At 53.7% G+C, this 26663-nt stretch overlaps 8 protein-coding genes and 5 non-coding genes across 13 annotated transcripts; 7 read left to right on the plus strand and 6 right to left on the minus strand.

Annotated features, from left to right (window-relative positions):
- The first annotated feature begins 140 nt into the window (after positions 1–140).
- On the plus strand, positions 141–221 carry BO70DRAFT_t240. Its single transcript has one exon. It is a non-coding gene; the product is annotated as a tRNA-Ser (tRNA).
- Positions 222–1636: 1415 nt separating this feature from the next.
- BO70DRAFT_t241 lies at positions 1637–1718 on the plus strand. Its single transcript has one exon. It is a non-coding gene; the product is annotated as a tRNA-Ser (tRNA).
- A 4167-nt stretch (positions 1719–5885) lies between these two features.
- On the minus strand, positions 5886–5966 carry BO70DRAFT_t248. Its single transcript has one exon. It is a non-coding gene; the product is annotated as a tRNA-Ser (tRNA).
- A 410-nt stretch (positions 5967–6376) lies between these two features.
- BO70DRAFT_t247 lies at positions 6377–6457 on the minus strand. The gene has a single exon. It is a non-coding gene; the product is annotated as a tRNA-Ser (tRNA).
- Positions 6458–6965: 508 nt separating this feature from the next.
- Positions 6966–7773, minus strand: BO70DRAFT_364400 (putative DRAP deaminase). The gene is made up of 2 exons (XM_025543800.1): positions 7631–7773; positions 6966–7565 (listed from the first exon to the last, which is right to left on the minus strand). Exons 1-2 carry the CDS (start codon positions 7709–7711, stop codon positions 7047–7049), a joined length of 600 nt encoding a protein of 199 aa, XP_025397081.1. The 5' UTR covers positions 7712–7773; the 3' UTR covers positions 6966–7046.
- Positions 7774–7979: 206 nt separating this feature from the next.
- On the plus strand, positions 7980–9344 carry BO70DRAFT_389038 (DnaJ domain protein). The gene is made up of 2 exons (XM_025546046.1): positions 7980–8226; positions 8289–9344. Exons 1-2 carry the CDS (start codon positions 8082–8084, stop codon positions 9074–9076), a joined length of 933 nt encoding a protein of 310 aa, XP_025397082.1. The 5' UTR covers positions 7980–8081; the 3' UTR covers positions 9077–9344.
- Positions 9163–9685, minus strand: BO70DRAFT_106955 (uncharacterized protein). The gene has a single exon (XM_025537845.1). The coding sequence runs from the start codon at positions 9590–9592 to the stop codon at positions 9248–9250; it is 345 nt and encodes a 114-aa protein (XP_025397083.1). The 5' UTR covers positions 9593–9685; the 3' UTR covers positions 9163–9247.
- Positions 9686–10117: 432 nt separating this feature from the next.
- On the plus strand, positions 10118–12442 carry BO70DRAFT_106957 (universal stress protein family domain protein). Its single transcript, XM_025537846.1, has 2 exons — positions 10118–11520; positions 11599–12442. The coding sequence occupies exons 1-2, from the start codon at positions 10296–10298 to the stop codon at positions 12381–12383; spliced, it is 2010 nt and encodes a 669-aa protein (XP_025397084.1). The 5' UTR covers positions 10118–10295; the 3' UTR covers positions 12384–12442.
- Positions 12443–13672: 1230 nt separating this feature from the next.
- On the plus strand, positions 13673–13753 carry BO70DRAFT_t242. Its single transcript has one exon. It is a non-coding gene; the product is annotated as a tRNA-Ser (tRNA).
- A 633-nt stretch (positions 13754–14386) lies between these two features.
- On the minus strand, positions 14387–16863 carry BO70DRAFT_364404 (H(+)-transporting V1 sector ATPase subunit B). Its single transcript, XM_025543801.1, has 9 exons — positions 16669–16863; positions 16484–16568; positions 16389–16408; positions 16271–16306; positions 16036–16197; positions 15661–15977; positions 15330–15604; positions 15065–15283; positions 14387–15015 (listed from the first exon to the last, which is right to left on the minus strand). Exons 1-9 carry the CDS (start codon positions 16768–16770, stop codon positions 14711–14713), a joined length of 1521 nt encoding a protein of 506 aa, XP_025397085.1. The 5' UTR covers positions 16771–16863; the 3' UTR covers positions 14387–14710.
- Positions 16864–17031: 168 nt separating this feature from the next.
- trpB (tryptophan synthase TRP5) lies at positions 17032–19805 on the minus strand. Its single transcript, XM_025548229.1, has 3 exons — positions 19494–19805; positions 19117–19420; positions 17032–19021 (listed from the first exon to the last, which is right to left on the minus strand). The coding sequence occupies exons 1-3, from the start codon at positions 19627–19629 to the stop codon at positions 17293–17295; spliced, it is 2169 nt and encodes a 722-aa protein (XP_025397086.1). The 5' UTR covers positions 19630–19805; the 3' UTR covers positions 17032–17292.
- Positions 19806–20504: 699 nt separating this feature from the next.
- Positions 20505–22183, plus strand: BO70DRAFT_431300 (putative alcohol dehydrogenase). The gene is made up of 2 exons (XM_025548230.1): positions 20505–21397; positions 21452–22183. Exons 1-2 carry the CDS (start codon positions 20597–20599, stop codon positions 21746–21748), a joined length of 1098 nt encoding a protein of 365 aa, XP_025397087.1. The 5' UTR covers positions 20505–20596; the 3' UTR covers positions 21749–22183.
- A 1-nt stretch (position 22184) lies between these two features.
- On the plus strand, positions 22185–22858 carry BO70DRAFT_364408 (uncharacterized protein). Its single transcript, XM_025543802.1, has 2 exons — positions 22185–22558; positions 22613–22858. The coding sequence occupies exons 1-2, from the start codon at positions 22226–22228 to the stop codon at positions 22772–22774; spliced, it is 495 nt and encodes a 164-aa protein (XP_025397088.1). The 5' UTR covers positions 22185–22225; the 3' UTR covers positions 22775–22858.
- Positions 22859–26663: the final 3805 nt, after the last annotated feature.

Raw genomic sequence — 26663 nt, forward strand, 5'->3', positions numbered from 1 at the left:
CCGGTGCGTATCTACGCCGCTCATTTATTGGGGAAGAGCCTGGAGGACAGGCCTGATCTAAGGAACAATGTTATATGCAACACACTGTTGACAGACAGTCAACCGCTCATATACACAATTTTGACTTGATTACACATCAAGTCAGTGTGGCCGAGTGGTTAAGGCGATAGACTAGAAATCTATTGGGTTCGCCCGCACAGGTTCGAGTCCTGTCGCTGACGTTTATTTTTGTTTTTTTTGTCCTGCGTTGCCGAAGCGTCAACAACACAACTACTCGTCGTCTACTCGATTGTGCAATCGTCGCTGGTTGAACTCTAGCTATGAAAGATGCTGGGTTGGGTCTGGGACCGATCTTTTTGGATGTACTCGCGATTCGGAACATGCTGGATACTTCGCCTTGTGGTTCACCCAGGTTCACCCAGAACAAAGAAGGCCATGAACAGCAGCAATTGCTCAATGGGTCATTCTTGCAAAGGAAAAGAGCGCAGGCCAACTCACACACCCATCTACACACTATAAGAGATGGGTCTCTTTCTATAGAAGTGGTGGCCGATTATTGTTTACAATTCGCCTTCGATTTGCAAAGGGGGGCATCTAACTATTATACGGACAAATCCAAGACAATTTAACCAATTTTGACTGCTGTTCTGAGTGCACATCGGGCCTGGACATATGGCGCTCAATTCCTAGACACCCGTGGCCAATGTCAACGCGAACAAGCAGTGCTGACGATGCGGCATTGAATACCATGCTCACCTCCTAAAGCCGCCTCCCAATTATCTCATGTCGACACATCCGACAAGGCTGAAGGCGACAGCCCATCCACGTCTGTCGTCAACGGACCCTTCGCGCGGGTTATATGCAAAGGGCCACGCCATCAAAACGATTCTCGGCCGCGGCCACCAGGCGGCCCTCTTTCCATCACGCTGCTCTCCCCGAAACTCATGGCCTCGAATCCCGAGTCTTCCGAGTTTGAAGTCATGGACACTATCAGAACTTGACCGCGCGTTGGCCTTGACCCGATCATACTACGGTGCCATGCCCGAAATGGCTGGTTTCAGAGCCAGTTTATTGATCGGGCACTGCTAATATTGCCACAACTGAGGCCCAAATGGTCGGCCGGGCTAACCGGACAAAACACATTGGACAAATGGAGTTCAACCTCGCCCCCGTCCTCATGAAACTTGCGCTACTATGTAGCAGTGGGGGATATTACACAAGAGACGGGGCAGATGTCCGTGGTGCCACCGTTCTATAGCATTAACCGAGCTATAGAGTGGCGAAACAATTTTGTCCGGATATGGACGATGGCCATTATGAACCGGTGAATAACCATGCCAGCGGCCTGCAGGTGCTACTCTGCCATCTCCGAACTGGTCCCTTTTGTTTGACGGGGTTATCACCTTTTGTCCCCCTTTGTTGACGCTAGACTCACAAAAGCTTGCCATCATTCCACCTCGAGCGGACACGATCGCTGGTGGGTGATTGGTTCTTAACCTAGGAGATTAACCCCGGGCAGTTTCCTGACATCACGAAGCGGACATCGAGAGAAATACACACCACACCGTCTTGGCCTTCAAGAAGCAACCAAGTAACCCGGCTGATATGTCGCAATTGATCTTAGTAATCATCACAAGACAATATGGCCGAGCGGTCTAAGGCGATAGACTAGAAATCTATTCTCTTCGGAGGCGTCGGTTCAAATCCGACTGTTGTCGTTTTTTGATGTTTTTGGCCGGGCGGAACCTTTGCAGCACATAGAAACGCCCATTAAAATGTTCATATTCGTTGGCTTCCAATACCACAAACATGGAAGACTGAAAGTCACGGAAGTTTTTAGCTACCGACCGCAGATATCAAAAACAGCTTCGGCTCAGTGTGCGGCTGGTATCATTTTATCATTTTGGAATCCGGGGATCCAGGTCGAGGAGCTGTCGACCTCCAATTGGAAGCATGCCACGACCAGTCCTCCATTTTCAACCAACTGCAAAGATGGCAGACGAGAGGAGCAGCGAGATGGCGGCCACCGTGTCTGCAGAAATGGCAAAAATGGGCCGCGGAGGTAAAGAACATTGGAGAGCCACTTGTACGAGTCCTCAGGAATATACCTCCATGGTATGCAGCCGAATGAAAATACCCCGAAAGAGCAGCTCACGCGCTTAAATCGTTTATCTGGGCAAAAGAACTCGCCCGCATCGTGTTGCAAACCATGCAGATCCCACTGTTTCTCCAACACCAGGTCATCCAACGAACTGGTGGCATTGCATGGTACATGGATCGTTTCATGCCTGGAAAGTCAACTTGGTTCTCTGGGAGTTAGGATGAGTGCTTGGTCGCTTACTTCCAGCCACACGATCGCAGTCTCCCAATGTTGTTATATCAGGCAGATACTCCTATCTTCTGAGCGGCCTTTGGAATTGTATTTTCAGGCGTTGAAGATCGCCTGGCTTTACTCTACGGCATACCACCCTCAAACCGACGGCCAGTCGGAACGTACGGCACAGACCAGTGAAGTCATGCTGCGCCATACTTATACCAAGGACCCCGATATTGACTAGCAGACTTTTTGCTTTCAACAAATCTTCGGGCCATAGACCGGGCCCTGGTAAATGTCCAAGCATCGGCGAGAAAGCCAATGAGTTGCTGCTTTCACTTGTTGGAGGCCGAACAATCTCTCCAGAATTGCGGCCTTTTCCGTACCACCGTGGCATGACGAATTGCACGCGCCTTGATGCAGAGGGATCGTTTATATCTGCCTTGTTGATGAAGTATCACTGGTATAAAAACCAGACTACTATGGAATCGGTGTCATTTATCAGGCGTATGCCGAATTGCTGCTTTATGCGACATCTTATTGCCGCTTAGCGGTCTTAGGGGGGTTTGAAGAACAATATGAGCCACCTGTCTTATTTTCTTTAGTCGATTGAGCGATGTATCGCGCTCGACTTCACTATACCACGGACTTATCGGCTTTGTATGAATTGGGACAGGAGGCGCTTGCCAGTCCTGCTAGGCGGTCGCATATGACGAGTGGTATATCGCATCACAGGGTCGTTCCGGGACTCGAATCTCCCACTTGATACACACGACCCCATCTAGGTATGGGCTAATCTATATGAATGAGCAGCATGAACACTCAAAGAATGCGTTCATCACCTGCAGCCCCACCGAACTCGACTGCGAGTTCGTGATGGTCTGCCGTTGGCGTTTTTAGGAGCAGGGCGGGATATTTGGGTCATCGTCATCGTCGTCTCAATTTTTCGTCGGCAATTTTTTTTCACGCTCGTTAGTAGTGTGGCCTGCAGCGTTCTAGTCCCCGAGTAATCAGGACTTCGATATGCCTTGTTTGCCTGAAATCACCGGTCCGCATATATCGGAATACCGGGATTATGCGAGGTATACTGCCATATAAATACCTCCTGAAGCCGAAGATGTCGCCTTCAAAAGAATTCTAAGGAACCCTAGCTGAGGGTTTTTTCCTCTAATATTTCAACCGCGGAAGCAACTATACAGTCCTTGGCCGACCGTACGATATCACGCACTCTGACTGGAATGGTATCGGCTCACGGCTTCGACTGTGCCTGAAGCGAATGCTTACGGCCAATAAAGAGATACAGTATACTCTGGTACGGCAGAATCTAGCCACATCGAATAATTGGCTGCAAATCCCAAGTCTTGTGAACGTGAAATGCTGGGCGTTATCAGAGCTTGGCCGCGCGTTGGCCTCTTGCCATGGCTTGTTCCATGGGCAAGTATCTTGATCGGGCGCTGCTGATACCACCTGAATTGAGCCCAAGCTTCCATTTAGAGTCGGGATTGGATTATATCATCCGCGCATGTGTATACATACATGGCAGAGGAAACACTCGTCCCTGGGGACAATAAATGGCTTCGGAGTCTTGCTGTTCCAAATGTCTAACGCAGGGTCAAACCAACTATTCCGCCGAGATACGGTGGCGGTCTTCTTGCGATGATCCGACTTCTGGGCTATACGCCATGGGATAACGAGCCACGCTTCTGGTCAGACACACTTACTGTCCTATTTATTGTGCATACTATGCTCCTGTATCATCGATACTATGCTGCATATGGCTTCAAGGCTCAATGCTCAACCGACATACAGGACATGAGAATCCACAGAATTGTTCATCCCGATTTACGATCCTTCCATATGCCTCTGCATGTATATATGTATCTACTCATGCTGGACCTGGGCTGCAGCACTATGGACGAGCATTATCATTATGGCTCGCATCGCAAGAGCATAGTATTCGCTCAGTGCCATTTCTCATGTTCCATCGATACTTTGGTGCCCACCGCAATATGTATAGACGCTAGGGCATTCTATAGGGCACTTGCAAGCCTATCATACAAAGAACTCTAACGGCCAAGATTCTGGAGACAAGACGGCTCATATCTCTTGGAATTGTATTGTATACAGAGACCATTGGGGATTGTTATGATTCAAAGAAAAGGGGGGGGGGAGTCTCCCTGGCCGATTCGGGGTCCGGCGCTGCCTTACCGGGCTTGCCCAATCTGTCAGATTGGAGGCGATGGCATATTTCTTGGAATTGCTACACAGAATACTGTGGTTATTTCTTACTGGAACGAAGGAAGGAGTGGATCTCCCTAGCCGATTCGGGTCCTGCGCTTTCCCTTTCAGACTTGCCCAATATGTGAGATCAGAGACGAATGTTTTCAGGTCGAAAGTTTATATTTTCTCTCTATTCCTCTGTCTCACTGTGTTGAAGGCCTCACTGGGTAGTAGGTGTCCGATGAGATGGGATGTGAAATACCTCGCCATTGTTGCGGAAAATATGAACCTGAGCACGGCGGCCAACATTACCTTCGACGTATAGTCCCCCCCCCGGCACTCAGTCCCTCGTATCTCGCCTCGCAGGGGATATTGGTCACGCAGGTGGACAGGATAGAAAGCAACAGACCAGAAGGCGTGGTCAACGTTGTTCCCCCAGGAATAAACCAGCATCGGCAGGTCAAGACTACATCAAATTCATCACCGAGCTGAAAACACCCCTGCACTTCGACAGCCGGTATGAAAGCATTTATTAGTTAGATCTGTGTCACCAACGCCACCGCAGGCAGAGGCCGGGATCTCGAGTAACACACCCGCGACAGGGGCATTTTAACTATATTCTCACACTTTAAGAAACAACTATCAACACCACCCACCCACGACCTTCATTCTTGATCAAAATTATAGGAAATATAGCGAGAGAAACGGCCAAAAAAACATACAACAGAAGGGATTCGCTGGTGGTCACCCACCCAACTACTAACCTCCCGGCGTGTGGCTTAAGTACGGCTGAGCGGACGGGAAGCCCTGTTCTCCACACCCTATGGTCGTATGTGATAGTTTATCAGAATGGATGCACTATATCCAGGTTTAATCTGTTTGGGAGATGCATGTCTATTGGGTCTGGCCATGCTAGCGAATTAGTCTGCAAATGCCCCGCGGGGTCTCTAACCCAGATCTAGACACCCTGTTATGTGGTTCAAGGGCGTGGGTATTCCTAAGCAAGAGAGGTAATATCTGGATCGATCTCGGTGTGTATTCGCTGTTTACATTGGGCAAGCTTGCATCATGTCTGTTACTTCCTGTTTTACGTCGTGACTCTGTTCTGCATTATTACTACGCCAGTGGCGTTTGAACCCTACAGCTGATTGCAAGTTCAAAAAAAAATAAACATAACAATAAAGAAATCCGAGTCCGAGTCTGCGTACATCAGTCTAGTACCAGTACTATATAGGTTGGACTCTTGCTGTGAATATAAATGGTATATATATACCGGCATGCCATGAACACCAGCCCAAAAAGCATCCGCATCCCTCCCCGCTGCAGACAAAGATGAAAAGCAAAAAAGAAACGTCAGCGACAGGACTCGAACCTGTGCGGGCGAACCCAATAGATTTCTAGTCTATCGCCTTAACCACTCGGCCACACTGACTGTTGATGGAAATTAGCAAAATACTAGGGTCTATGAGCCATGGGCGACTAGTGGGTGTGTGGAGTCGGCAGCTCGGACGGAACACGCTAACGTTCGATGCTAGATAGAGTTAGGGTTAGATAACCGGCCAGCCGGAGTCGGACCGGGAGGATCTTGCATTTCGTTGCAGAAAGAAAGAAGGATTGGGTTTTGAGATATGGTGGGGGTAATTTGATGATAGTTTAATCATATTATAGAATCTCGGTATAAAGATATTTAAATATTCTTGGCTTGGTTGAAAAGATATATAGCATGTGATGATTTACTTTGAAAGTATGCCTTATACTAAAAAATATTTAAAAATGGAAAATGCCGCGAAACAATACCCCCATAAATGCGCCATCCAAACAGATGGCAAAACGCAAAAAGATCGTCAGCGACAGGACTCGAACCTGTGCGGGCGAACCCAATAGATTTCTAGTCTATCGCCTTAACCACTCGGCCACACTGACTTCTTATTGGTTTTTGAAGTCTGAGCGGGGCACATAAGTGAGACTTTGAGGTGATGGTGGCGGGGAAGCAGCAGGAGGTGACGTCTGACATGCATCCTTACTATCAGGTTTGGATGATGAAAAAAGGAAGGGGGGGGGGTTCTTTACGCTGATAATATACCCTATTTGGGAATTGCGAAGATTTTTTTTAAGAGGGTAAATCATTATGGAATGGTTGGGTTGGGTATGTACTGCGCTAGTGGTGTGGTATATGTCAGTTGGTGGGATGTATACCTCGGGAATGGATATGATTTCTTACTGTCAGTGGGATTAGGTGTGTCTGCTTGCTCACTCACACGTATGTATTCTTATGTCTTATGTACCTTTATCACTAGGGAACACCCATATGGCAGGCAAACCGACACGGAGAAACACATATAGAATTAGCTCTAGCAGTTCCAGACATATGCTTCCGCAACACACAGACTGCTATCCCAATATCCCATCTCAACCCAGGACTCAATCCCAGGGGGGGGGGGGGGGGAAACCCCAAACCGCCAGCGGTATCCAAGCCACCTCTCCCCCTTCCCCAATGCAACGCAAGCAGCAATTACACCTCCATCATCCTCTTCTTCGGGTTCCTCGGCAAAAGATCCTGCCTCCTCCTCTCCTCATCACTAACATCAACAATATTCGTCTCGACCCCCTCCATAGCCACCCTGACCTCCTCGTCCGAATTCTCATGTCCCGCCGTAGCAACCATCAGAATCTCCCTCTCGAGGCCCTGCACGACCTCCCACTCGATCCCCGCCTCCGTCAGCAAGCGACACCCCTCGGACTGCCCCACAAACGTGCCGGGCTCCTTCACCCCGAAATACACCTTTTGGATGCCGGGACGCCCGCCAGCGCGCGTCTGGATAATCCGCTGCACGCAGGGCAGATTGCCCGAGAGCCGCTTCCCGCACGGCTCCATGGTCACGTACATGACGAGCTTGCGGCCCGGGGTGGCGGGGAGGACCTCGGCGATGCGGTCGTCCGGGACGCCGTGGACGGCCGCGTAGTTCGACAGACAGCATTGCTCGGCATGCGTGTTACCGGCGAGTTCCATTGTGTAGCCGCTGGAGAGGAGCTGATCGTCGACCGAGTAGTCCGGGAGGGAGGGGGGTCGGCGCGGGAGAGGAGGAGGGCGCCGACGCGGAAGTTGGTTGGGCGCGGGGGAGATCGCTCGGCGAGGGAGAGGCAGGTGCGCATGAGTTTGTGGTGGGGGGAGGGCATTGTGTCGGTATCTTGCTAGTTGATGTGATCTGTTGGTGGTATGGGATGTGAGAGGGGAGAGGAATCGAGCGAGGTTTGGGGGGAAACTGGAATGGGGAGATGATGATGAGCTTGAGGCGTCGGCGGGGAGAGCAAGAACTGATGACCGCATCAACCGCTCAGCGGGGAGCTCGAACCCACTAGCCCCGATCGGGAAGGCAAAGGGTTCCGCGCGTGTGGCGCGCGTCGTTCTGGGTTTGGTTGCACCGCCCTGTCGCTGCGGTGTTATTGACTCACATCCTCCACCCTCGATCTTATTTACAACCACGACGCTCCTTTTCTCCGCTTCACCTCACCCCCATTGGCCGGTCATCGCAATCCCTGCGTCGCCATGGCGAACGAGGACGAGATCCCCGCAATTTCTAACGAACCGCCCCTCGACACCGATCTGTATGACATTCTCGGCGTCAGCGAGGATGCAACCCCGGACCAGATCAAGACCGCTTACCGCAAGTTGGCATTGAAGCATCATCCCGGTGAGTGATTGCTCGGGCACGAGTTACCACCCTGGGAAACTACTGATCCTGACACCGCGTAGACAAGGCGCCCGCGAAACTTAAGGACGAAGCGAACCGCACGTTCCAGCAGATCGCGTTCGCGTACGCCATCCTCTCCGATGAGCGCCGCCGACGTCGCTTCGACCTGACCGGGAGCACGGCGGAGGCGGTCGAGGCGGACGACGACTTTGACTGGATGGACTTCTACCGCGAGCAGTTCTCCAGTGCGATCGACACGAACGCGCTCGATAAATTGAAGCAGGAATACCAAGGCTCCGAGGACGAAGTGAAGGATATTCTGGCGGCGTACGAGAATTTCCGGGGCGATATGGACAAGATCTACGACTCTGTGATGCTGAGTAACGTGATCGATGACGATGCGCGGTTCCGCGCGATCATCGACACGGCCATTGCCGAGGACCGCATCAAGGAGTACAAGAAGTATGTGGAGGAGCCGGAGAAGAAGCGCCAGCTGCGACTGAAGCGCGCGCAGAGGGAGGCGGAGGAGGCGGAGGAGCTGGGGAAGGAGATCGAGGAGAAGAAGGCTGCCGGCAAGGGGAAGGGGAACAAGGGGGGAAACGGCAAGAAGAAGGGCGCCGGGGACCTCAATGATCTGGCCGCGCTGATCCAGCAGCGCCAGACCTCCCGCGCCGCGTCCTTCTTTGACCGGCTGGAGGAGAAGTACAATGTGGATGCGGGCCAGGACAAAGCGACGGGCAAGGGAAAGAAGCGGGCGGCCAAGTTCGAGGAACCCCCCGAGGAGGCCTTCCAGGCTACCGCGGCGCGACAGGCGTCTAGCAAGAAGAAGAAGTCCAAAGCATCGGATTGATTGATTGATTGATTCGGTCCTGGGATAGGATGGGTCTGATTGTGCGCTATTTTCTGGGGTTGGGCGTTTTGGTCATCCTTTTTCCGGCAGCATACAGGGAGTGAATTGGCAAGCAGCATGGGGATATCCGATGGTTGATTTTGATTTTTGATTTTATGTTTCTGCCTTGTATTAAATATCCCCGGACTTAGTCTGTAGACAGACATGGCGTACATTGCATTGCATACATGCGATCTGACCGCCGAAATGAAGAAGAACCTGCTTTGGTGACTGCAACCAGCTCAGCATCATCTCCCCATCCCTAGATAGAGTATGGGAAAACAACAGCTCACCTCCCGCAAAGACAAGCCGACGGTCAACTGCATGCTGCGTACACAGGGGGACAGCCATTGGCACAGACGCGACAGGGCCGACAGGTTCACATTCCAGCGGCATCAGGCGGGCGTGACACCAGCCAAAAGCGCCCAAGACCCCGGATGATCGCCAGCGTGAAGGCCGGGGGGAGGGATCGGCCATGCAAGGGATGCGAGAGTCGTATAAGGATCAGCCTGCTGCTGCTCTGTTCGTTCGTGATACCCCGCCATGCCGAGCTTTTGCACAACTTGGCTGACTGGCGCTGCTGGCCTCACCTCCTCCTCCTCTTCCTCCTCCTTTTCGCATCCTCTTCTCCTGTCGCCCTCTCCGCTGCTTTTTCATCCTCTTCAGCTGCACCAGGGTCCTCCTTTAACTTTCGCGCCGCCAACCAAGGAACCTAAACCGCCGTTGGGGTCTGGCCTCTGCCCTGCCACAACCGAGGGAAATAAAGTGAGATTGTGGGGAGTGGCAGCTGTTGACTTGCACGTGGGAATCGGATCATCCTCCATTCATCCACTTCTTCAATCCATCCCATCCCCCTGTCGAGCTGGATATCAGCTTCGGTCTGTTCGTCGTCCTCTCCCGCATCCGTATCCGCATCCGCATCCTGTGCGGGGAGAGAGAGCTCTGTCGGCCTCTCAATCCCTCTCTTTACCCCTCTCTCCTGCTCTCGTTCGCTTTCGCTCTCACTTGGAGACCAACTCCAACCCTGCTGGTTCTCGAAGTGCTTGAAGACTTGAACGGGCAGAGGATCGCCTTCTCCGCAATCTCAACGCTGGGGGCTAGTCAGACCCCGGGGTTGCTAGTGTTTGGATCCGTCCGAAACAGGCCACCGACGCCCCCCACTCAGCACTCCTCGCCAGTCATGCCGTATTACAGCCGGAAGCCCGCCCACATGTCGCTGGAGACGGCGCTGGAGGAGGAGCGCCGGGAGCTGCTGGAGGAGCTGGGCGAAGGCCCGTCGACGGCGTCGAACTACCGGCGCCGAAGCATGCTGGACATCTCCCCGAGCCCCGGCCTGATGCCCCCGCGACATGGCTCCATCGCCGGCATTGGCGTGGGTGTGACGCCCCCGTCGTATTACTATTATTCTTCCTCGCCTCGCCGCTCGTCCACCAATTCCACCGCTTCCACCACTTCTTCCACCACCACCACCACCACCAATTCCACTTCAACCACCGCCACCTCCTCCACCACCACCACCACCACTCCCACCGCACAAAAGGCTCCTCCCCTTCCTCGCACTCCCACCACTTCCGCCGTCGCCCCTCCCTTGCCCTCAGTCCAGAGGAAATCCTCCGTCCAATCCGACGGTTCGGTCTCCCCCACCCGAATCCCCGATCCGGTGTCAGGCGACAACACTGCCACCATCAACACTCAACCCAACAAGCCAGAACCCCGGTCTGGCCCCAGCATTCGCTGGGATTCGTCCACCGACATGCCCCCCAGCGTCGCCAATCGCAATGCCTCGAGACGCTCCGCCCAGACTCAGGAGAAGCCGTCCAATCGGCTGCCGAGCATGGCCGCGGTGATGTCAGGGCTCGACCTGAAAGTCGGGTTCCCGAGTTTTGTCAGAGGGAGGGACTCCAGCCGCAGCAACTCAACTCGCGGCACCTCCCTGGACTCCCACGTCTCGTCCCCTCGTCCGGCACGTTCCAGCTCCCCGCGACGCCGCTGGCTCAGTCCCAACGCCCGCGCTCAAATTCAGCTTCCCGATCCCGCCAAACCCGCGGTGACCCCTAAGAAGGAACCCAGCCCCATGGACACCGCCGCCGCCGTCAGCGATAAGAACCCCTCACCGGATCCCACGCCGGACTCCACGCCCGAGCCCCCTCAGGCGTTGCCCGAGGGTGATGCAAAATCGTCTGCCCCCGGGGAGCAGCGGCTCGAGAAGGATCATTTCGACAGCGAGAACAACCCCATCGAAACCAGCGACGAGGATGGAGACGAGTCCAACTCCTCCAGTGACGATGATACAAGCCAGGAGGACGACCCCGAGAGTGTCGAGCGTGGCCGAAAGCAGGCTGTCGACGAAGGCCCTCCTGTCGTCCCCCGCCCGCTCACGACCACCAAAACGGCCCCTGTATTCCGTATGTGCCGTCCTTCCCCCGATTTGATCACAGGCCTTTGCCTACTACCCGTTGCATGTACTGACTTATTCTCTACAGGCCCCTCTGATGATGCCGCTGCGAAGACCGAGCTATCACACTCCGCGAAACAAGGCCCGATGCCGAAGAAGCCCGACGTCCATCCCCAAACAAGCTTTGAATCGGCCTCCGTGACCAATACCCCGTTTGGATCCGAGGATGAGGCCGAGCTATCCGACATCAAGCGGGCCCAGAAACTCGGCATCCAGATGTCCTCCATCGACAGCACGGTCCAACACCGGTCCATCCGGACTATCATCCGCGGAGACTACACCGACCTGCAGGAAGAGGAGGGCAGCCGGCGCCGGCAGCGCAAGTACCTGGTCGCCACGGACCTGAGCGAGGAGTCCGTGTACGCTCTGGAGTGGACGATCGGGACCATCCTGCGCGATGGCGATACCATGTTTGCGGTCTGTGCCATGCACGACGAATCCGCGACCACGTCGTCGGTGCAGATCGGCGAAGGGGCCAAGGCTATGCGGGACGCGGCGGCCGTGATCGGCTCGCAGACCGCAGAGACGGCGAGGAAGTCCCAGAACGACTCGAACTCGCATCTCCCCCGGGCGCTGTTTGGTCGCCTAGGGACGGACAGCAAGCCCAGCTCGGTGGATGCCCGAGGGATGTCCAAGGCCGAGTCGGAGCGCGTGCACGCCGCAGAGGTCATCTCCCAGACGTGCGTCCGCTTGCTGCGAAAGACCCTCCTCCAAGTCCGCGTGGCCGTCGAGGTCATCCACTGCAAGAGTCCGAAGCACATGATCACCGAAGCCGTGAGTACAACCAATCGCCCGTATCTACCTCTAACTTAAGTCGGGAACTGACAAATTCAGATCGACGGACTCGACCCAACACTGGTTATCGTGGGCGCGCGCGGACGAAGTGCATTGAAGGGGCAAGTTATCAACTACATAACGCACCGACCGAAACTAACCGCCTACTGCAGAGTCCTCCTCGGATCCTTCTCCAATTACCTCGTCATGCACTCCTCCGTGCCGGTGATGGTCGCGCGCAAGAAGCTCAAGCAGACCAAAAACAAAAAAACCAACGTTCGACTCTCGAACAATCTCACCACCCCGAAGAAACTGGCGCTCGCGAAGATCGACTAGCTGCCTGTCGTCTCCTACTTTCCTTTCCCTCTTTATCTTTTCCTTCTCCCCCTCCCCTCTCCTATCTACCCACCTCTCATCGTGCCTGCTCCCCTCTCTCATATCCCGTTTTTCTTTTCTTTATTATTTCTTATATCTCATCATCTTGTCTTTCCTTAGCAGGCGATCCTTGACAGTTTCAGTTCCAGTTTCAGTTTCATGGCGATCCGGCGTTTGTTTATTAACTCATAACCTGATAGTTATGATATGATTGATTCTCCAAGGGCCTTTTCGTTGATTCATTCGCTTACCCTGATTATTCATCCATCATCCAATCCAGCCTTCTATCCATCAACCCACCCATCCATGTATGATTATGATTGCTTGTCACGACGAACAGATATGATGACGATGACTTGACCACATTGAGCCAGCCTTCTAAGCCTTCTCCCAGCACTTTCCCTGTTAGATTGTAGTGATGCTGGGGGCATACATAGTAAACCCCAAATTCAGAGTCACCTTCTAAAATACGCCAGCTGGATCTATCTATCCACTATCTACCTACCTACCTACCTACCTACCTACCTACCTACCTACCTACCTACCTACCTACCTACCTACCTAACTACCACGGTATACTAAACAAAATATCCCCAAAAGTCTAATCACAAGCATTACAAACCCTCTTTCTTTTAGTAAAGAAAAAAAAAAGATTATAAACATTACAAATCAAGAAGCCAGACAGACACCAGGCCACATATATACCTCATCTCCCGCACAACCAGCCACGAGGTAAAACCCAAACCCAAACCCAGAGCCAACCAACCATTGAACCAACCACGGCTCATCCAAACCACACCACCCACACCACACTACATTACACCCACACCCGCCTTTCTTTCTTCCTTTCTTTCTTCTCTAGCTAGCTTAGATAAATTCTCTCCCTCAATTCAAAGCCATTAATTTATAATAACATCACATATCACTAAATATACCGCAGATTCCATGAACAAGTCAGTGTGGCCGAGTGGTTAAGGCGATAGACTAGAAATCTATTGGGTTCGCCCGCACAGGTTCGAGTCCTGTCGCTGACGTTTCTTTTTGTTTTTGTTTTTTTTTCTTCCCCATCCCTCATTCCCCCCCCCCTTACACTCTGTCTCACTCTCTGTCTCAGTCTATGGGGCATTTACTCACGCACTCACGCACTCACGCACTCACCTCCTCTGAGATATACATTTTGTTTATTTGGCTGAATTGTCCTTTTTTTTAAAGAAAAATAAGTAAAATAAAATAAATAAAATAGATATGGACAGGTGTATCTATCGTCGTGCTGCCTGAGAGAGAGAGAGAGAGAGAGAGAGAGAGAGAGAGAGAGAGAGAGAGGGTGGTGGTTGGTGGTTGGTGGGCTACTTTACTAATTACTTGGGTAGGTATGGTCGGTACCTTCCTAGTACGCTAGCCAGGTCACACTGTGGTAGATAAGTGAGGAAGGGAGGAGGGAAGGGAGGAAGGGAGGGAAATGAATGTACCCTTATGATTCTCTGATGGATGTCATGGTATTAGACGTCCGGACACGGAAGAGTGTAAAGTACACAGATGGAAGGTGAGTGAGTGCAAGGCATCTATCTACCTATCTTACCTGCCTACTAAGCTACTCCACCCTACTCTACCCTACTCCCATCATGCAAGTATACCCTCCCACAGACCATACACCCCCCACAAACAAATAATAAACAAAAGACCAAGTTATAGACGATATATGATATACAACTACGAAAAATAAACGAGTATATGCAGGATCCCAGCATCACGAAAAAAAAAACAAGGCCAGGCAACTCGGAGACACGACAGCAGTAGCAGCGTCCTCACACGGCGAACATAAGTAGATAGAAAAAAGCAGATTGGCTTGGCTTGGCTTGGCTTCGGACTCGCGGTATGAACATCATGCAGAGAGAGACAGACCCAGAACAAGGGGAAGAACGACCCCCCACCGCCATCTAGAGGCAATAGATAGATAAATTACGAGCACGGGCAGAGTGTGCGGGCGGGCTTTACGTCTCGATGAGATCCGAACCCTGGGCGGCTTCGGGGACGGAGTTGTCGCGGGTGTCCTTGTTGGCGATCTTGCGGGCGGAGCGGGCGTAGAACTCGTCGAGGACGCGCTTGGGGATACGGTTCAGCAGGTCCTTGGGGTAAATGCGCAGCAGGTTCCAGGCGATGTCCAGGGACTCGTAGATGGTGCGCGACTCGTAGGGCGATTGGCTGATGAAGGTGCGTTCGAACTTGTCGAGGAATTCCAGGGACAGCTTGTCCTCGGGGGAGAGGGCCTCCTCACCGACGACGGCTTTCATGGCGGCTGCGGGCAGTTAGTATATATGCGTTATTGGTGGGGATGGAAAGCATACCGGCATCACGTCCAATGGCGTACTTGGCGTACAGCTGGTTGGACACATCCGAGTGGTCATTACGGGTACGGCCGGTACCGATGGCAGACTTCATCAGACGGGACAGCGAGGGGAGCACGTTGATGGGCGGCCAGACACCCTTGTTGTACAGCTGACGGTCGATGAAGATCTGTCCCTCCGTGATGTAGCCAGTCAAATCGGGGATGGGGTGGGTGATATCTGGGCTCGTTAGCGGGGGAACGCGGCCAAGGACGGAAACACATACCATCGTTGGGCATGGTCAGAATGGGGATCTGAGTGATGGATCCGTTACGGCCCTCGACACGGCCGGCACGCTCGTAGATGGTGGACAAATCCGTGTACATGTAACCGGGGTAACCACGACGACCCGGGACTTCTTCTCTGGCCGCAGAGACCTCACGAAGAGCGTCACAGTAGGCCGACAGATCCGTCATGATGACCAGGACGTGCTTCTCCAGCTGGTAGGCGTAGTACTCGGCGGTGGTCAACGCAAGACGGGGGGTAATGATACGCTCAATCCTAGACGGACGTCAATATCACGCAAACAGCAGCCGAGACAAGCAGCATCCACATACGTAGGGTCGTTAGCCAAGTTCAGGAACAGCGTCACGCGCTCCATACTGCCGTTCTCCTCGAAGTCGCGCGTGAAGAAACGAGCGGTTTCCATGTTCACACCCATGGCGGCGAAGACGATGGAGAAGTTCTCCTCGTGACCGTCGTGAACATCCTTCGTCGGGCGCTTCACCAGGCCAGCCTGACGACAGATCTGAGCGGCGATTTCGTTGTGCGGGAGACCGGCGGCGGAGAAGATGGGGATCTTCTGGCCACGAGCAATGGAGTTCATCGTATCGATGGCGGAGATACCGGTCGAAATCATTTCCTCGGGATACACCTTTGCATCATCCAATCAGCCACGGGGTCGTCTCCCCACGCAGTCGGCGGGTACATACACGCGAGTAGGGGTTGATCGGTTGACCGTTGATATCCAGATAGTCCTCCGCCAGCACCTTCGGGCCCTTGTCAATCGCGCGACCGGATCCATCGAACACACGACCCAGCATGTCCTCGGACACACCCAGCTTCAAGCTGTGGCCGGTGAATTCGACTTTCGTCTGGCATGGAGTTAGCATGCGAGGTTGTTCTTTTGTGATGTGTTCTGATCCCCGCCTGGATAGGTTAGGTTACCTTCTTGACATCGATACCCGAAGTACCTTCGAACACCTAATTGTGGTCATCCCGTTAGCCCCCCGCAGATGATAAGCTCGCCATCACCTGAGAACCACGGCAGTGGTATAGCTCGTACCTGCACGACTGCTCTGCTACCTGTTCCAGACGATCTATATCAGCTACTGCGGTGGGAGAGGCCGCGGTCACATGCGAGAGTCGGTGGAGACGCACCTCTAGCTTCGAGGACCTGCCCCGACCGCTCGGTGCCATCGGGGAGGGTGAGGGAGACAATCTCGTTGTAACGGGGGAATTTGACCTAAGGCGATGCTGGTCAGTCAAGAGAGGGATAGTAAGCTGGGCCCCCGCTTCCTGTTGGGGGTGGGGGGGTAGCAATGCAGGAGGAGGCAGGGACGCACGTTATCCAGAACCACCAGCGGGCCGTTGATACCTCCGATGGTGTTGTAGCGGATGCGAGGCTTGATGTTGGTCATCCTGGGGTCAACGAATTCGGACGCCATGGTGAAGGAGTCCTGCCGAAGCGACGGGGAGGGAGGAAGAGGGAGAAGGAAAGAAGGTTGAGGGTGAGGGGAGAGCAGCTCCTTAGTGTCTCGTCGTCGCTCGATGGAGTGTCGACGTATGCTTTGGCCGCTTCTCGCCGCCCCCGGGCGGTGACCAGCCACCCGCACGTGATGGCCCCGTGCCCACTTCGGTGGGCCCTGTCATCTTATCTCCATCACCCTTCCTCTTCTGAGTCCACACCAGACATACAAGGCTACAGTACAGTCCTTTGATCAAAAGAAATCCCCATTGTATAGGTATATGTGCTCTAACTAACCCCAACCGAATCCCAACAGAACCAACTTTTCCTTCCCTCGCTCATGGACCGAAACAGCAGCAGACAGCAGATAGCAGATAATGTGACTATATCCAGTCCTCCATCCAAGACCAGACACAGTCAATGCAGAATGCAGAGCCGAAATCTAGGTGGATTTAACTAACAAACACGCACGAGGTATATAACAAACAGCGCGACCCAGCCCTTAGAACCGCAGGTCCCAGCCGATCTTGGGTCCCAGGCGGGGCAGCTCGTCCGCGACGCTCTGGACATCCTTGTCACCTCTTCCGCTCAGGTTGAGGACGATGTCGCCCTTGCCCATAGCCTTAGCGAGCTCCATGGCCCCGAAGACGGCGTGCGAGGACTCCAGCGCGGGGATGATACCCTCCGTCTGGGAAAGGGTGCGGAATCCGGTCAGCGCCTCGGCGTCGGTGGCAGCGACGAAGCGAGCGCGCTCGCTGTCCTTCCAGTTGCTCAGCTCCGGACCCACTCCGGGGTAGTCCAGACCGGCGGAGATGGAGTGCGTCTCGGTGATCTGGCCGTGCTTGTCCTGCAGGACGTACGTGCGGACACCGTGGAACACACCCTTGCTGCCGCCGGAGAGGGTGGCGGAGTGGCGCTCCGTGTCGACACCGTCACCGCCGGCTTCCACACCCAGAAGCTTGACGCTGGGGTCGTTCGAGAAGGGGTAGAACATGCCGACGGCGTTACTGCCTCCGCCGACACAGGCGACGACAGCGTCGGGCAGCTTGCCGATGAGCTGCTGCATCTGCTGCTTGGTCTCGTCGCCAATGACGGACTGGAAGGTACGCACGATGGTCGGGAAGGGGTGAGGGCCGATGGCGGACCCGATGATGTAGTGGGTGGTGTCGAGGTGGACAACCCAGGCGCGGAGGGCCTCGTTGACGGCATCACGCAGGGTGCGGCTACCGGCGTCAACGGCGACAACGGAGGCACCGAGCAGCTTCATACGGAAGACGTTGAGGGCCTGACGACGGACATCCTCGGCACCCATGTAGACGACACACTCCATGCCGAACTTGGCACAGACAGTGGCAGTGGCGACACCGTGCTGGCCGGCACCAGTCTCGGCAATGATCCTGGTCTTGCCCAGTCTGCGGGCGAGAAGGATTTGACCCAGGGCGTTGTTGATCTTGTGGCTACCGGTGTGGTTGAGATCCTCACGCTTCAGCCAGATGTTGGCACCACCGACGTGCTCTGTGAGACGCTGGGCGAGGTGGAGGCTACTGGGACGTCCCATGTACGGGTAGTAGGAGCGGTACTCCTCCCAGAACTTGGGGTCGTTGCGGGCCTCCTCGAAACCACGCTCCAGCTCGGCCAAGCAGTCCATGAGAGACTCGGGGACATACTGACCACCAAACTCACCGAAGCGAGACGGGATGGCGGCCAGGTCGCCAGATCCGTTCAGGGCATCGATCTGGTCAACCAGGCCAGGGCCGGCGGGGGTGTCATCGTTGGTGATGACATCAGTGGGCTGTGACACGGCGGGGGCGGCCTCCTTTAGGACGGGCTCGAGCACGTAGACGGAACCAGTGACGGTGCCCTGGGCGTCTCTCTCAATTCTACGGCCAGTAACGCTGGACAGGTATTCCTGGGCCTTGGCAGCCGCCTGGCCGGCAGGGGCGTCACCCAAGACGGTGATGATCTGACTACCGATCACGACACCCTCGGAGATGTTCTGAACAGACAGGAAGTGCTCGCGAGTGCTGACACCGAATCCGAGCGCGGTCGGGACGTTGCCAGACCAGGTGTGGACGCGAGACAGGAGGTCGGGCAGGTTCGCGCTGAGGGCACCGGTGGCACCGGTAACACCCATGCGGGAGACGACATAGATGAAGGAATCGGCGATCTTGCAGAGGAGCTTCATGCGGGACTCGGAAGTGGCGGGAGCGATGAGGGGGACGTAGGAGAGACTATACAAAGACGTCAGACAAACGGAATCCCAAAGCCAGCCAACCGGATCAAGGATTTCGACCCGCGCGCGGGCCGCGCGAGCTGTCAAACATACCCGTTGCTGGTGCAAAGGTCTCTGAAGCGGACGGCCTCCTCCGGGGGCAGATCGACCATGATGAAGCCATTAACGCCGGCCTCCTTGCAATGCTGGAGCATGAGCTCCTCACCGTACTGCATGAGGGGGTTGTAGTAGCCCATCAGCAGGACAGGGGCGCGGAGACCCTTGCTTCTGGCGGCACGGACCATGTCCAGCACAATCGGGATCGTAACGCCATTAGCCAAAGCCTGGGTGTTTGCCTTCTGGATGGTCGGGCCGTCAGCGATGGGGTCGGTGAAGGGCATTCCCATCTCGATAATGTCTATTGTCGTAAACCAGACTCGTTAGTCCTCGGGCAGCCACATGGAGAGGGGGAGAGGGGGAAAGTCACATACCGGCACCTCCATTTTCCAAACCCAGCAGGACATCTACCGTCTCCTCGACGGTAGGGTATCCAGCGGTGAAGTAGGCCACCAGAGCAGCACGCTTCTCCTGCTTAGCTCTGGCAAAAGCGTTCTTGATTCCATCCATGGTGGCGGGAGGCGGGGGAGGAGCGGGGGTGACAACCCAAAGAGCGGTGGTGAGAGAAGACGAGAGGGAAAAAGAGCGGTTCGAAGAGGTGGAAAGACGGGCGATCGGGATGAGGGCCCAGAAGCGGTCAATTGGAGGGGGTGGAGGAGAAACTGGGGGAGAGGACAACAAAGCCGAGAGAAAGTGGGATGAGAACTTGGGTCAGGCAGGCATTCTGATTGATGCTTTTCTTTTGCGCGCCCATCTGCTGCGCGGTCAGGTGATGTGGCGATAAGATAGTCAATCCCGCCATTACGGTATGTTACGGTACGGTACGGATTACCGCGTGAAGAAAAATCCCCATACTTCGGATCTACGGGCTTACGGGCTTACGGGCTTACGGATTTGCGGCCGGAGATTCGTTCGGCTTGGCGGATAGGTACGGAGTACACCTATTGGTATTTATGCTCAAAGAACAAAGGATTGATAGAAGTCTTTTAATTCTTAATTGCTTGGTAGGGGGAAGTGATTCAGTAATGCCTAGTGTAAACAATAAGCATGGGCAATTGCAGTGGTTAAAGTAACCACTCCACCAGATAGGTGGTATATATTGGCCGAGCCGAGGTTAAAAATCACTAGAAGATCTATCGGTTTCACCGCAAACAAAGAAGGATTCAATAAATTCTAAATAGAAAAATGATAATAAATCCTCCTCGGTATTGACTGGTCTGCCGACTTTATGAACTGCCTATCCTATATTCTACACACACTCACTCTCAGCCATACCTCGGCAACGCCAACCGATAACCGCCCAACGGAGCTCCATCCCTATTCCCCGCACGTTCGTCTACCACCTGCTGATTCAACTCCAACTCCAACTCCAACCCCCCCCCCCTCCTACATCTAACACCCTGCGAGCTACAATCTACAACTGACACCCTCCAAATCTAACAACCACCAACCCAATCACTGCATCAACACCCCCAAAATGACCTCCAAAGCCCTCTTCATCGCCCCCGCCCCCGGCAGACCGGGCCAAGTATACTACCCCCTCACAGCCCAAACCCTGCCCGTGCCCACACCCTCCGCCCACGAACTTCTCATAAAAACCACCGCGGTGGCACTCAATCACCGCGACGTCTTCCTGCGCCAACACCTCTACCCCGGTGTAACCTTCGACGTGCCGCTCGGCGCCGACGGCACGGGCACCGTGATCGCCGCTGGCGCACTCGCCCAGCAACACTGGATCGGGAAGCGGGTGCTCCTGAACCCGGGGACGGGGTGGGCGGAATCACCCGACGGACCGGAGGACGCAGCGGGGTATCGCATCCTGGGCGGCACGAAGGGGTATCGCAATGGGACGATGCAGGAGTATATGACCATCGGGGAGGGGGAGGTGGAGGAGGTTCCCGGGCATTTGGGGGATGCGGAGGCTGGGGCATTGCCGTTGACGGGGTTGACGGCATGGAGGGCACTGGTTGTGAAGGGCGGGGAGAGGAATTCGGGAGTTGGGGCGAGTGTGCTGGTTACGGGGATTGGGGGCGGCGTGGCGCTAATGGTGTTGAGGTTTGCGGTCGCCAGGGGGGCGGATGTGTATGTGACCAGTTCGAGCGAGGAGAAGATTCGGAGGGCAGTGGAGTTGGGGGCCAAGGGGGGTGTGAGTTATAAGGAGGAAGGGTGGGAGAAGAAGCTGTTGGGGCTGTTGCCCCAGGGGAAGACGACGGCGTTTGATGCCGTTATTGATGGCGCCGGGGGGGATTCGGTGGATAAGGCTGTTAGGTTGTTAAAAGTGAGTTTCGATGTTGATGTTTGATGCTGCGGGGATACTAACTGGATTGCATAGCCCGGGGGGGTGCTGTCAGTCTATGGCATGACGGTTGCGCCGCAGATGCCCTTCTCCATGAAGGCCGTGCTGAAGAACATCGAGGTCAAGGGCTCCACGATGGGCTCGCGCAAGGAGTTCAAGGAGATGGTCGAGTTTGTCGGACAGCACAAGATCCGGCCGGTCATCTCGCGCGTGTTGCAGGCGGAGCTGGATGACCTCCCGGCCATCGATGGGCTGTTCCAGGAGATGAAGGACGGCAAGCAGTTTGGGAAGCTGGTTCTCGAGCTCGGAAAGTCAACCGGAAGTAAGCTGTGAGTGTGAGCTGAACAGTTAGCTGGTGGTCTGGGAGGGGAGGATGTGTCAACTAATGGACGAAGCACTTGCCCGTGCCAATGTAATGGTTGCTCTTTCCCCGGATGCCTGGTGTTGATGTTGATGTTGCTTTATTTCTTCACGTCCGCACAGCGCGTCTTTTGATCCACGCCGCCGCTCCTTAGCCATCACGGTTATCGTTTTATAGCAGGATAGTTGAGCCGCTCCTTGTTGTTTAGATAGCACGTCGTGCCTCGATCTCCGCCATGGATGTCAACCTCGTCCAGATGTATGGACCCGGTCTGTCCTTCTATCGGACCCAATTAAAGGCGCCCCAGCAGAGCACGGTTCCCAGCGCGTCCGAATTGTCCCAGTCGGTGTGTCGACTCAGAGTCAGATAGATGCTAACAGCTGGTGAATGGGCTTACTGATACTCTCCAGCGATACTCTGCGGCCATCCGAGCGTTGCAGACCAGCAACATGCACCTGGAAAGCAAACTGAACGCGTTACGCTCCAACGCCATGCGACTGAATGCCGACATGACGAAGCTTCAGCAGCACGTGAAAGCCTTCAACAAGGATCTTCTGGTGACCTGGCAGGCCGACACGCTGACCCGGCTGGTCGAAGTGGTCTACGAACGACAAGGCTGGAAGTTGCCCGGTGGTGTTGTTGTCGGCGATCACGTCCACCTCGACCGCGAGAGACTGTCGGGGATGTTCACCACCGCTGCAGGGAGAATCCGAAAGATGACGCTGAAGAAAAAGATGGGGCTCCCGGGGGTATACTACGCGGCTCTACAGAGATACAAGGAAGTGAGTGCCCCTGGTTGGCTCTCTGACTGGTTCTGACCGTCTCTCTCTGCGTAGGTTGCCCACCTGCGCAGTACGGACCCGTTCCAGACGGAGTGCGCCTTTGCTCGCTGGCTAGTATCGGGAAAGGAGAATCACTGGGGGCTGTATCGGTTCTGGGGCGCCCTGTTCCCCGTGTGCTATAATCGGTCGGTGGAGGAGAGCGCCGAGATATTCTGATATTATTCCTGTGGCTAAAAGAAGCCTCCTTTGATTTCAGGGTTCTGATTTCTGGTCGTTGAGTCTCCAGGATAGATAGCATTGAATACAAGCTCCGTCACGTCCCACTGCGCTGCAGTGGCCGTGGCGGGTTGAGTGAGACATGCTACCAAAACCGGGACACTATCTCCAGCAGGCGTGTGTGGTGTTGTCACCGGTCATCTTATTTCCGGCCAGGACCCATCAGCACCCATCCCAGTTCAAACCCCCCAGCTAGCTTGCAGGCCGATCCCAGGGAGTATGGCCCGGCTGTGCCTCTGACTGGCCATGTTTCTGGTATTTTCGACCATCGCAAAGGACCTGCATGGGCTTCGGTCTGGTTGGGCCTCGTCTGCCGAGCGGATGCAGGATATGCTTTGGCCGTGCAGGTTGCAGCACGGCGTCGGGGATTCTAGGCTGACGCTCAAGGTGTCACCGTGTAGATAGCCTGGCCGTGGTCGTTGCACGCTGTCCATTAGCTCGGGTCTGGAAAATAGGACGACCATCGTCATCGCTATCTCATCTCTGTGTCTACTATGACATAATGCCTCAGCAGCCAATCTCGCGGCGGATCAGAGAAAACTGATGAATAGATGGATGGCGATGGAGGATGGATCAGAAGAGACCCCGAGGTGTCAGCTGATCGAGTGTGTCAGGTGTCTTCTGTCTGCACTGCAGCTGTAGACGAGCCTGCTAATGGTGAGCGTTTTCTTCGATGTATGATCCTGTCCTGCTGCTCACTTACTTCGTATCTACTGGTAGCATTCAACCCAACCCCTATCTATCTCCTGATCAGATATGACCAAGCTGAAGCTGAAGGATCCGACATGCCTGTATCGGTCATATCCACAATAAATCCATCCCCTATCCATTATCTTCTTCTTCTTCTTCTTCTCCCTCCCAGTAGTTGAAATGGCACCGAACCCATCAATCATCCCTGTGCTGTTAATTTGTGTCAGTGGCGTGGACTGACGTCCGGATTTTGATATAGAGATAATTTCGGGTTTGGGTTTAGGTTTAGGATTGGGTTTGTTTTCTTTGGCTAGACTGCTCTGGACTAGATCTTTTTTTGTTTTCTTTTTCTCCCCCCTTTACACTTTTTTTTTTCGCTTTACGTCTCTCCTTAATTTACTTTTGTACGTGCTATTGGAGGGGGTAATATTCGTGGTCTTGGCTTCTAGCTGGAGGGGGAGGAGGCTGTTGTTGTTCGTTTGGATTACCGGGTTGGGTGGGCTGAAGGATGAAGTAGTGTGCGTCAGGTATACCCTCTTCCACTCCTCATCTTCCCCCCATCATTCCTTCGTTCCTTCCATCTTTCTGGAAGGCAGGATCACGCTATACAGCATCGAAGGAATTTAGACCCCTCTCCCAGGGAACAGGTCGTACTATGGATACTTCGACAAAAGTCCCACAACCTTTTCCCGCGTTGGGGAAAGTACACTACCTACTACTATATACACCGTCGTACAACCATTGTACCTGTACCTGTACCTGTACCCACATGAAGCAAGCCAGACACTACCTGGCCTCGCACCAAACAGACACACGTTTCAAGGGGGAAGCCGTAGACGCCACATGGTACATGGTAGATACATGGGATGATCCAGCTGATCCGTTCGAAAGCTTAATGCGTTCTACAGAGTACAGACTAGACTGCAGGGCGTGATGCCTGTGCAGGGCGAAAACCGCTTGACTTTGGAACGTTCGAGATACTTACTTGGGACTGGGACGGGGCTCAGACATGGGTGTGTGTAGCATGTCCCGAACCACCCACCAGTCTGGTATTCTGGTGACTGTCTCGTTTATTGACGATCCAGCCCAGGTCCCAGGTCCTGGGTAGACGATGACTGACTGACTGAGTGATTGTCGCCCGTGCTCTGCAGGCGGACGGGCGAGCGCCATCCCGGAATCTGTGCGACGCGCTGAGAAGGTGGTCGCGTGTAGTGCACGAGTCGACTGGATAAAATAGGATAGGATATATGGAGCGACCGGCCTTAGGGAATAGTTCAATAGCCCATGTCTCGGTAGATGCTACCTGCAGTAAGTATGTAGATCCCGAGACTGAATCAGTGGCTTTGGCTTCGCTTATTCTGGAGCTCTGTGTGGCCTTTCCTATACTCTTTTTTTTTTGTCATTTTTGAGTTACCTACCTAGTACCTACCCCCCTATCTAGTATCTAAGTACCTAATACGGCAAATGTTGAAGCTTGAACAAGATAAACTTAGCAACAGACCGCCCCGATGTCTTGGTCTTGGTCTTGGTTTGATCTTGGTTCTGGTTCAACAGCTCTGCTCGCGGGAAAAAAAAAAGAAATAACAAGATAGGAGGGAAAAACTGTTAGCCAAAAATTCAAGAATCCTATTTCTGTCTATGTTTACTACTTACTGACTTGCTAGCTAGCTAGTTAGCTAGCCAGCAGGATCCATTCTCATTCTATAGATAGGCATTATTATTAGATACAGCTGAGCCTCTCTCGCTTGGACCAGGTGTCAATTAGCGCACTTAGACCAGGATAAGCTGCTCGTCCTGTATATACGTGATAGAAACATCTGAAGAAACCGGTACCTACCTACCCAGTCCCGAAAACCCAAACCCACAGTCCACACGCCACAGTTTGACGCTATCTTCGGGACGGGCACGAGGAAAACGGACGCAGGGCAGGGTCTCAGCTAGTTATCCCGAGCTTGTTTCACCCGGGCCCTGGCCTCCACATCCCACCTGCCTGCCCCCTGATTTACCTTTGCCGTGTGTATGTGTGTGTGTGTGTGTGTGTGTGTGTGTGTGTGTGTGTGTGTGTGTGTGTGTGTGTGTGTGTGTGTGTGTGTGTGGTGTGGACTGGGATGTTACGGTAGCATCTACCTATCTACCTAGCTATCTACCTTCACAATGTATATGACTTGTGAGGAGCTGTAGCGACCAACTGGATGAGGTATGTAGTAGGTAGTGGGTAGTTGGAGTGGCGGTTCTAGTCCTCAGCCACGATCCGTCCCAGTGGTAGAGATTGGGTCTGTCGACCATGTACGTGACTGTGGCTATGGCGATGGGCTATGTAGTATGTACCACTACCGCGTGCTACCAGGGTCCAGGACAGACGGAAACCACATGCGATTGACATCTGCACTAGGGGGGGGGAGGGAGGGGTAGTGTCAAGGTACCGTACAATTATGTAGGGGACTAGTGACTAGCAGTTTAGCTTCTGTGACTTCCTGCCTGGTTCCTGGGAAAGGGGATCATCCGCGCGCGCGTGTGCGACTGTAGGTAAGTAAGTTAAAGTAGCTAAGACTGGTTGGTACTAAGACATGACTATCTCAAGAAGTAAGTAGGGACCGCGGGTACCTTGATTATGATTCCACTTCCAGTAGTATTTATCTAGTGTGTGTGTGCTCTGTCGTACGAGATAGCATTCAGGTTCAGGTCAGGTACCACAAGCATTATGAGCATTAAGAATTTCTGGTCTAGCTCCAGCAGGAACCTGCCCGAGGGGAGCGAGAGGGGGATTAGTGAGTGGTGAGTGGTGAGACATCTGCGGTTTGTAATTAGGGTTCGGGTGCGCCTGGAGGGGAATGGATTGTCGAGGACGGACGGCTGTCTTTACTCTTTTCATTATTATTATTATTATTATTATTATTATTATTACCTTCTTCATTTTCATTTTCTTTTCTGGGTGGTACATTTTCTATCTATCCAATTTTCTGTCATTTCCTACGAAATTGTTATACGGTACGTAGGACTGTGTAGAATGTAACTATAGTAGATAGAAAGATCCTTCCTCCGTCCTGAGCAAGCGCGATTAATTTGAATTTTCTCCGTTGCCAGAGAGAAAATATTAAATATATTATCATAAATGAAAAGTCCATGTTGATCTTCAATT

Source organism: Aspergillus heteromorphus (assembly GCF_003184545.1).
Source record: "Aspergillus heteromorphus CBS 117.55 chromosome Unknown BO70scaffold_23, whole genome shotgun sequence".
Lineage (NCBI taxonomy): Eukaryota > Fungi > Ascomycota > Eurotiomycetes > Eurotiales > Aspergillaceae > Aspergillus > Aspergillus heteromorphus.

Bases quoted from the DNA above. Each gene is read 5' to 3' on its own strand.
- BO70DRAFT_389038 (XM_025546046.1), top strand. From the start codon at position 8,082: ATGGCGAACGAGGACGAGATCCCCGCAATTTCTAACGAACCGCCCCTC. The intron at 8,227-8,288 runs GTGAGTGATTGC...GACACCGCGTAG, and splicing joins GGCATTGAAGCATCATCCCG to ACAAGGCGCCCGCGAAACTT.
- BO70DRAFT_106955 (XM_025537845.1), bottom strand. From the start codon at position 9,592: ATGGCCGATCCCTCCCCCCGGCCTTCACGCTGGCGATCATCCGGGGTC.
- BO70DRAFT_364404 (XM_025543801.1), bottom strand. From the start codon at position 16,770: ATGGCGTCCGAATTCGTTGACCCCAGGATGACCAACATCAAGCCTCGC. The intron at 16,569-16,668 runs GTGCGTCCCTGC...GCATCGCCTTAG, and splicing joins CGCTGGTGGTTCTGGATAAC to GTCAAATTCCCCCGTTACAA. The intron at 15,978-16,035 runs GTATGTACCCGC...GATGATGCAAAG, and splicing joins CGATCAACCCCTACTCGCGT to GTGTATCCCGAGGAAATGAT.
- BO70DRAFT_106957 (XM_025537846.1), top strand. From the start codon at position 10,296: ATGCCGTATTACAGCCGGAAGCCCGCCCACATGTCGCTGGAGACGGCG. The intron at 11,521-11,598 runs GTATGTGCCGTC...TATTCTCTACAG, and splicing joins CAAAACGGCCCCTGTATTCC to GCCCCTCTGATGATGCCGCT.
- BO70DRAFT_364400 (XM_025543800.1), bottom strand. From the start codon at position 7,711: ATGCCCTCCCCCCACCACAAACTCATGCGCACCTGCCTCTCCCTCGCC. The intron at 7,566-7,630 runs GTCGGCGCCCTC...GTCGACGATCAG, and splicing joins CGCGCCCAACCAACTTCCGC to CTCCTCTCCAGCGGCTACAC.
- BO70DRAFT_431300 (XM_025548230.1), top strand. From the start codon at position 20,597: ATGACCTCCAAAGCCCTCTTCATCGCCCCCGCCCCCGGCAGACCGGGC. The intron at 21,398-21,451 runs GTGAGTTTCGAT...TGGATTGCATAG, and splicing joins AGGCTGTTAGGTTGTTAAAA to CCCGGGGGGGTGCTGTCAGT.
- BO70DRAFT_364408 (XM_025543802.1), top strand. From the start codon at position 22,226: ATGCACCTGGAAAGCAAACTGAACGCGTTACGCTCCAACGCCATGCGA. The intron at 22,559-22,612 runs GTGAGTGCCCCT...CTCTCTGCGTAG, and splicing joins CTCTACAGAGATACAAGGAA to GTTGCCCACCTGCGCAGTAC.
- trpB (XM_025548229.1), bottom strand. From the start codon at position 19,629: ATGGATGGAATCAAGAACGCTTTTGCCAGAGCTAAGCAGGAGAAGCGT. The intron at 19,421-19,493 runs GTATGTGACTTT...TTACGACAATAG, and splicing joins TTTGGAAAATGGAGGTGCCG to ACATTATCGAGATGGGAATG. The intron at 19,022-19,116 runs GTATGTTTGACA...GTCTTTGTATAG, and splicing joins GACCTTTGCACCAGCAACGG to TCTCTCCTACGTCCCCCTCA.